The 8,758-nt window shown below is 32.1% G+C and overlaps 1 protein-coding gene and 1 long non-coding RNA gene across 2 annotated transcripts; both read right to left on the bottom strand.

The window, feature by feature from the left end:
- Positions 1-1,745: 1,745 nt before the first annotated feature.
- Positions 1,746-3,254, bottom strand: LOC141701597 (auxin efflux carrier component 5-like). The gene is made up of 4 exons (XM_074505238.1): positions 3,181-3,254; positions 2,444-2,529; positions 1,942-2,102; positions 1,746-1,838 (listed from the first exon to the last, which is right to left on the bottom strand). Exons 1-4 carry the CDS (start codon positions 3,201-3,203, stop codon positions 1,758-1,760), a joined length of 351 nt encoding a protein of 116 aa, XP_074361339.1. The 5' UTR covers positions 3,204-3,254; the 3' UTR covers positions 1,746-1,757.
- An 836-nt stretch (positions 3,255-4,090) lies between these two features.
- Positions 4,091-8,758, bottom strand: LOC141701610 (uncharacterized). Its single transcript, XR_012566856.1, has 4 exons — positions 8,280-8,758; positions 6,338-6,514; positions 4,247-4,318; positions 4,091-4,135 (listed from the first exon to the last, which is right to left on the bottom strand). It is a non-coding gene; the product is annotated as an uncharacterized LOC141701610 (long non-coding RNA).

Genomic DNA, 8,758 nt, shown 5'->3' with positions numbered 1-8,758 from the left:
ACTTTCAGTTAGGTATACATCTCTAACTAGTCTAACTGATTACGGCTTCAATTTATCTTTCTTCCATTTAGTCATATTTAGCATTAAAGGGCAAGTGTATCCGGCGATTCTACCTGTTGAAGATAGAAAGTTACTGGTAAGGTTGTGTTTAATAATGATCCAGCTTGCGCACACCGTATAACAATTGTATATAGCCCTCTATAGTATTAATAATTTCCATTCTTTATGTAGTTATGACATTTAGATATATCTTCAAATTACTTACTTCCATGTGCTGGATTCTCTTACTATTATCATAGAACTTTTGAGCAATTTGCATCAGGTTACATAGGTTTCTATAGCTTATCCAATGTAAAAATTCACATAACCCGTTGTTCTAATAACTGAATCTTCAAAAGCAATAATATTTTTCATATGCATATCACTATGTACTAATCTGCAAGTTGTAATTATATTTAGGAATTTCAAGTTGCCTCACTTTCTGGGGATTATAAGAAAAAAAATGAAAGAAATTATTTATGAACTTGATTCGGGAAAATTCCATTGTCTGCAAAATTACAGAGTATGTGCGTATTGCATTGATATATGAAATCATTAGTACGTGGTCAACATGCCTGCTGCTTTATCCTCTTTGTTGCTTCTTGTTTGTATGCACTAGTCAAAAAGAGAACTAATACTAAACATACAGATTGGTTTTACAAAAACAAAGTTGTAGCCAGTGTCCTACTTACCAAAGCTTGTTGCAGACGTGCATTCTATTCTTGTAACACGTTCAGTTTCGCTTCCAAGTCATGAGTATAAGCCTAGCCAATCAGAATATATGAAAACAAACTTTAGAAACAGACTTGGTGTGGCCCTTTTAAAGACCATGATTCGTACTTATTTTTTGTGAATATTTCTTCTTAAATAGAAATTATAACAAAATATTTTTTTCTGCAACCACTTAACAAAGCACTAAGTATCACCACTGTGCATCTTCCATATTAGGCTCAATCGATTATTAATCATCATCCCAGATGATCCAGTACAATTGAAAATATGATACATGAGAAAATTTATCATTTATAGAGGTGGATCGCCCCTGAAGAATATATGAGTTTCGGCCATAATCATATACAAAAATGGTAATATACTTAATAAAACTAAGCGGACTTGATACTTATGGCTTATATAATGGTTAACTAGACACCTCAGAGATCCCCTAATTCTATTCTCTTTTCGAATAAGGTTTCTCAAGCTCTAGGCTAAATATTCTACTTGACTCATTAATTTATTCAACTACAGATTCGACTCATTAATATTCAATTGAACTAAATAAAGTAAAAATGTTCGAGCCCATAAAACATAAATTGCTCCCACCATAACATTCAATTAATTACAAAATCACGCTGTGTGTATAAATAAAAAATAGCAGTTAAACCAATAGAACAATATCAGATCAAACACAAATTTATATTAATATATTATATGACTGTATTTATATATTTTTATATATATTATATATGTATTACTTGGGTTTTAAGTAGTATAAGTTTGTAGATCTCTAAATACAGGAAAGAGTTTCAGTGGCAAAAACAGTAATTACCCATGGCTAATGCAATCGATATCTAGTCTATATTCTAGAAAGATAAGTATGCTGGAGGAAGTGTCACCTGAAATAACATTTACAATATATGTTAGATCGCCATTGAACAAAATCAATTTGTTAACACTGAGTTTATAGTTTATACGTATCATTTCAGTGGCAAAAACAGTAATTACCCATGGCTAATGCAATCGATATCTATTCTATATTCTTGAGCATAATAGAAAGATAAATATGCTGGAGGAAGTGTCGCCTGAAATAACATTCACAATATGTAGTTAGATCGCCATTGAACAAAATCAATTCGTTAACACTGAGTTTATAGTTTCTACGTATCATTACGAAATAGTCAGTACCTGGATTATTGTTGCCTTTAACACTTCACCATCTAATCCTAAATAAAGACAGGCAAGGCCCCAACAAATTGGTCCCATGATAAACCTCCAAAGGATGCCGGTAATAGGGACTCCAATCGACCAATTTTCATCTATCTTTTTATTAATTGCCATGAATAAACCTGAAATATGCATAGCAGTAAGCAAAGCATATATATGAAGAGAATCTGGCTATATGTAAGGATGTCTACAACAAATTCAGATATTATATCTAATCAGGAAGAGTCACAGATTAGATTATAATGTGTAATAAATCCGTCCTAAATAACCTTAATTATTTTTTTAATGAAGGCTTGCAGACTTGCAACTGCTATCATCAGGTAACTAAACCACTTTCCTTATTAGGCACTGATCTGTTTTTTTACTTGGCCTAATGTCCAGATAATGTGTGTGTGTATGTGGAATTGTATGTAGCTATGAAGAAGTTACACGATGGACTCGGGAATTAGTGCTTTGAACTTACCCAAGCAGAACATGTAAGTGCCCACAGCTGCTTTCGACACAATCAAAATACATTCCTCCATAATGCTTGGCATCTCAAAATGCAACCTGAAGCATAATTTCCATCCAGAAGTTAGCATGATGATAACATAAAAAAACCGATTAATAATATCTAATTTTAATTGTCAAAGGTTCACTGGTTGGCATAATTCACGAAAAGTGTCTATATTTGAGTGTACGCATGTGTATAAGGTATGGGGATTATAGGAAAATCTCTATACACAACTAACAACGATAATTAGAGCTACTATTATCATAGAACTTTTGAGCAATTTGCATCAGGTTACATAGGTTTCCATAGCATATCCAATGTAAAATTCACATTACCCGTTGTTCTAATAACTGAATCTTCAAAAGCAATAATGTTTTTCATATGCAAATCATCACTATGTACTAATCTGCAAATGTAATTTTATTTAGGAATTTCAAGTTGCCTCACTTTCTGTTGGGGATTATAAGAAATAAAAATATGAAAGAAATTATTTATGAACTTGATTCGTGAAAATTCCATTGTCTGCAAAATTACAGTGTCTGTGTGTATTGCATTGTTATATGAAATGATTAGTATGTGGTCAACATGCCTGCTGCTTTATCCTCTTTGTTGCTTCTTGTATATGTATGCACTAGTCAAAAAGAAACTAATAATAAACATGCAGATTGGTTTTACAGAAACAAAGTTGTAGCCAGTGTCCTGCTTACCAAAGCATGTTGCAGGAGTGCATTCTCTTCTAGTAACACGTGCAGTTCCGCTTCCAGATAGCGAGTATAAGCCTAACCAATCAGAATATATGAAAACAAACATTAGAAACAGACCTGGCGTGGCCCTTTAAAGACATGGTTTTAATCTAACAAATTTACAGTCATACTTATTTTTTGTGAAATTTCTTCTTGATAGAAAGTAAAACAAAATTATTTTTTCTGCACCCACTTGACAAAGCACTACCCACTTGACAAAGCACTAAGTATCACTTTGCATCTTCCATATTAGGCTCAATCGATCATTAATCCTCATCGCAAATAATCATACAAATGAAAATATGATCATGAAGAAATTTACCATTAATAAGGGTCGCTCGCTCCTTAAAAATATATGAGTTTCCACCAGAATAGTCTACAAAAAAAAGGTAATATATCCTAATAAAACTAAGCGGACTCGATCCCTATGGCTTATATAATGGTTAACTAGACACCTCAAGAGAGGTCCCCAAATTCTATTCTCTTTTCGAATAAGGTTTCTCAAGCTCTAGTCTAAATATTCTACTTGACTCATTAATTAATCAAGTCTAGATTCGACTCATAAATATTCAATTGAACTAAATAAAGTAAAAATGTTCATAAATTGCTCCCACCATAACATTCTATTAATTACAAAATCACACTATACGTATAAATAAACAATAGCAGTTATACCAATAGAACAATATCAAATCAAACACTAAATTCTTCGAGTACAACTAACAACGATAATAGAGCAATAAATCCATGTCGAATGAACATACTCAAGCGCAACAAAACAACACAGTAAGATCGCAGTCAATAAAACAAACAACGTACATGTATATATGATGATCGCATTCAATTAATTAAATCGCAATAAAATGAAGAATTACCTGGAAACTACACATGGACGGGGTGAGCACTTTCTTCATTGTTTCTGCAAGTAATTTCAGAAATTCAAATAAAAATGAAGAATTAAATTAAATAAAAAAACATAAATTATACTCAGAAAAGATTGTATAAGTGAATAGAAATTCGAAATTGACACCTTATACTCGATTTCACCTCCAAAACCATGGTTCGATGTTTGGTGAACCTGATAACCTTATAACCTTATAACCTGTTAGAAGTACAAAATGTTACAAGTACAAAATACAAATTAAGATAACAATATAACTTACTTAGGGTTGACAAAATGTCTTCGTCTTGTTAAAGTCCAGGCATATCTCTTACAACATAAAGTATTATTTATATTCATAATAAATGTAAATATAAAAAAATATATTAGAATAATCAAATTTTAACCGGGTTTTTAATCGGGTCAGGCCGAGTACGTAAATATACATATAATTCTGAAATTATTACTTTATATTTTAGTTGGGCCCTTGATAACTTTCTAATTTTTTTTATCTGATACTCTTAGCGAGAATATTACTTTACGACCGTGCCCCAAATTACGATTGACAAAATTTATACCTAAATAAGGTTATAACTTTATCCGATATTACTTAATACAGGTTTAAGTGTAGATATAACAAAAAGATTGCGGTTTACATGATCAGCCTGTACAAATACTCATGCTGGCCGGTGAGCATTTTTTCTGTTAATTAGCTGCATGTCATAACTAAAAAGTTTTAAAATCAATTACAGAAATACCAATTCACATTTCTAAATCCATAAACTCTTCTCTCTCTGAAATTACAACATTTCTATGGTCTATGTTGTTTCAGCAAACACCAAACAAAATATGTTTTCATCAACTACATCTTTCCGAAATATTGCATGCAAATCAAAAAATGTTGTTGGTAACTAATAATATCCATGACAAAGATCTATGTTGGACAATTATTGTTGAAGTTAATAGTAACCAATAATTAAAATAACTTCTCTCTCTCGCATGAGAGTCGGCCGCCCTAATTTCACCTAACCCTATCCGCCCTACCTTCTTTTTCACCCTTTCTACCTATCTCTATCTCCATATTTATCTTCATCCCCTACTTTTATTCACTTTTTCTTTAATAAAATCGAGATTTGTTTTACAAAACTCGAAAAATTCATTACAGTTATTCACTTTAATTTTCAGATATACTAAGGTAAGAGCTTGGATTTTATAATAAAATTCAGTTTTTGCATTCAAAATCTCTGTCTAACAACATATTACAATTTGGTGTTATTCTGAGATTTTTGAAGACAACAGTCATTTAAGCCCAATATTGATGCCTAAAGTCTAAATTGGATTCAGTGCCCCACTCCCGCGGCCCAAGCCCACTCATTGTCTACTTCAATATTTGTTCCATATGACTATATCACATATATTTTTCAAGTATGTTTTGAAATTTCAAGTCATATTTTTTTTGACAAAAATGTTTAAAGGATTTTAAATATGAGTAACAGTTCATGATTTAATAGTTATGAGATTTTTCTAAATTTATATAGTTTTAATACAACGTTGATTTTGTGGAGTTCGAACTTTGGCGCCCGAAATATGGGTTTATTTCTAATTATCTACTTAAATATCTAAATTAATTATATCGACTATAAAATATTACATACAGGAGCACCCACGTGTAATTTACATGTCATTCTTATTATATAGGAGTTAAAAACTAACAGGACGGAACCAGAAATAAATTTACGGGGGACCGACTAATATTTGAAGAAACCAAATTACATTATTTTATATTTTTTTTCAAAATTTAACACTAAAATTTCTGCGAACTTAAACAGTTGAGAGATACCGAGACTCCCTCCAGTGCCCTCTAGTTCTCCCTCTGAAAACTAGGTCAAGCTTCTTGCACTAACAAATTGCAGAAGATAAATAAGAATATTAACCAGGTCAAGCTCAATGCAATGAGTGACAGATAAGAATATCTACTTTTTATCGATATTGCATGTTAGTTAATATTTAGAAAAAATCTGGTTAGTGCGTAATTTCGTATCACACTTTAAAATTTTAGATAGACTCGTAATATGGCGACCCTTTTTGATATAATTGGCGAAGGATGGGTTTTGGGATTGTCTGACACACATGTTAAAAAATTATTTTACGATATAATAATTAAACTGAAACAAATAAACATTATTATCTAAGTTTGAAAAAGAAAACATTACAATCTATAATGTTAACTAGAGAAATAACCTTTAGGTCAATCTCTAAGAATTCTAGCAGAATTATAAGATGACTGGTTTGGTGGTTTGGAATCACGCATCAACCATATTCACGTTTCATCAATATTCACGTCTTCAACTATATTTCCTTCCATTGCGACGTTGAAGCATTCCCCACAAAAAACCGTGCTTGTACTTGTACCACTCTCTAGTTAAAAAGAAAAAATCATTATAATCAAGCACATGCTATAATTAGGTGCTATACATGATCCAATACTTCATCAAATGAATTTTTACTTTATCTTCCCAGATGATGTTTGAAGCGGCCGTGCAACTACAACCAATATGACAATACAAGTAATACTATACGCATAGCAAAATGAAAGATGACCTTGCACCCTTTTATTACGTTCAATATACTTCTGTTCATTTCATATGCATATACATAGGCAATTGGGACAGCATATCTCATGGATAATCACTTCTTTCATTAAGCCGGACCACTGGGCCCTTAAGTTTTTGGCTGAGCAGAAAGTGAGAAAGTGGTTGCAGCATAAATGGATAACAAATTGATGAAGTACAATTATACAAATCTTTACAGAAAAGTTCAAGAATATACTGTGCGCAACAGAAGGCCTTGGATTCCTGTTTTAAAGAATAGTTTTGAAGGAGGGGTTAAGGACAGAAAAGCTAGAGTAGTATAGCAAGGGTGTTGTAATCTATTACTGTAAGTAGAGGTTTAGTATAAAAAGATCATCAATATTTTAATTACGTTCATGTTTGAACTATTATTCAGAAAATAGAAGTTATTATTCCACCAGCGTCTCTCTCTCTCTCTAACTGAATCCTATCAGATTCTCTTGCATTTCAAGCTTAAAATTCTATTCCTTAACTTGTTTTACTGTTCTAAGAAATCAGCACACACAAAAACATCAGAAAAACAGAAACTACATGTCAAAGCATAACACCAAATTTAATAGTGTCGTCATAGATTTAGTAATTTTATAGCATAAAATGACAAATTATAGCATTTAAAAAAGAACTCGCATAAATATTTAGCCAAAGGAATACTTGATTGGCATATAATAGAATTACTTCATCCAAGATGCAACTCGAGAAGTTTTAGTGGGAAAAGTTTCCTCAACTGTATGCACATCAAAATCAGCATACAAATTCTTCCGTTCAGTATCTCTAGTAAGCTTAAGACCTGAATAATAGACATCGACTCCAAATTACAATTAAGCTGAAATTAATAGAAGCACTTTATGGACTCAAATCATCATTTTAACAAATCACACCATGGAAAACTTTTGTCTGCTGTAAATTTATACGTTTTACATCTACGTTTTACAAATTCAAATTCCAACATTGTCAATTACTCTATGAATTAAAAGGTGTTTATTCAAATACCAAGTATAACAAGAAGAAGGAAATTCCTATTTAAATTATGGCGCTGTTAGTTTATTTTTACATTAAACAAATACTATCAGTCCATATTCGACAAGAAAGTTTATTCTAAAAATACTGTACGGCCATCATCAGGGAATAGAGTAGCGTCTAGATCTGGTACAGGAAGTTACGAAAAAGGTACACAAACCAATCAGAGAAGCACATTAATTTAGTGAACATTGTTAAAAAGAGCCTGTACACATTTAATATTTCGTTGTTGTCTACAACAGAAGACTGGATGGTTAAAATTAAGACCCTGATTACAAGCTAGCAAGGCATTATATTTGTGACCTCATTTATTCACTAAAGTTAATTCCTTCAACAGTTGTGAAAAGTAAGACTATATATCTAAAGATCATATGCCAATCAGGAATCTGAACAATCGCCTAAGAAGTATTCAATTGGGAATATGAACAATTACCGCAGAGGAACGGAAGGAATACCAAGTATTTATCTACTATATGCAAAAAGATAATAAATAGGGTCTTTGAAAAAGATGAAGAGACTAAAGTAATTATCTGCACCTTTTGCTTTCTGCACCCATGTACTATTCTGGGCATTACCGCATCTAGTAGGTTGCAGCTGCTCTAAAATAATTGGATGGACATTAAAGAAGAATCCACAGTAATAATATTTTGAGGCTTCATCTGAGCCAATCACGGTCAGATGCTATGGATTTAGATGGCCTACAACAGCTTCCTCAAGCAATTGCAGAAAACCAGGGCAATATGGTTGCACTGATGACATCAGTAATATGTTGGGTAGTATTTCAATTCTGGTGGATTATATTTGTTGCTGTATATATTTTGTTGAGATTGTTTGACGAATTGATTAAAAGAAAGGTCGGAAAATGCTACAAATGCGGACTGAGTTGGCTCATGATCAGGGAGAACCATATTCAAAACTCAATTTTTTTGAGAAGCATCTACAAGAGAGGCGGTGTTACTTATACCAATTTACAGCAACCTGAGCAGCATGTCTTAAGGGATGAAAAGAGTTCACA

This window comes from Apium graveolens, unplaced genomic scaffold, assembly GCF_009905375.1.
Source record: "Apium graveolens cultivar Ventura unplaced genomic scaffold, ASM990537v1 ctg420, whole genome shotgun sequence".
NCBI classification, from domain to species: Eukaryota; Viridiplantae; Streptophyta; class Magnoliopsida; order Apiales; family Apiaceae; genus Apium; species Apium graveolens.
The sequence above is the reverse complement of the archived record's forward strand: the minus strand, read 5'-3'. Positions and strand labels throughout refer to the sequence as shown.

Excerpts from the sequence above, each read along its gene's own strand:
- LOC141701597 (XM_074505238.1), bottom strand. The coding sequence starts at position 3,203 with ATGCACTCCTGCAACATGCTTTG. Across the intron at positions 2,530-3,180 it reads CACTCCTGCAACATGCTTTG|GTTGCATTTTGAGATGCCAA; the intron begins GTAAGCAGGACA and ends ATTATGCTTCAG. Across the intron at positions 1,839-1,941 it reads TAAAGGCAACAATAATCCAG|GCGACACTTCCTCCAGCATA; the intron begins GTACTGACTATT and ends ATGTTATTTCAG.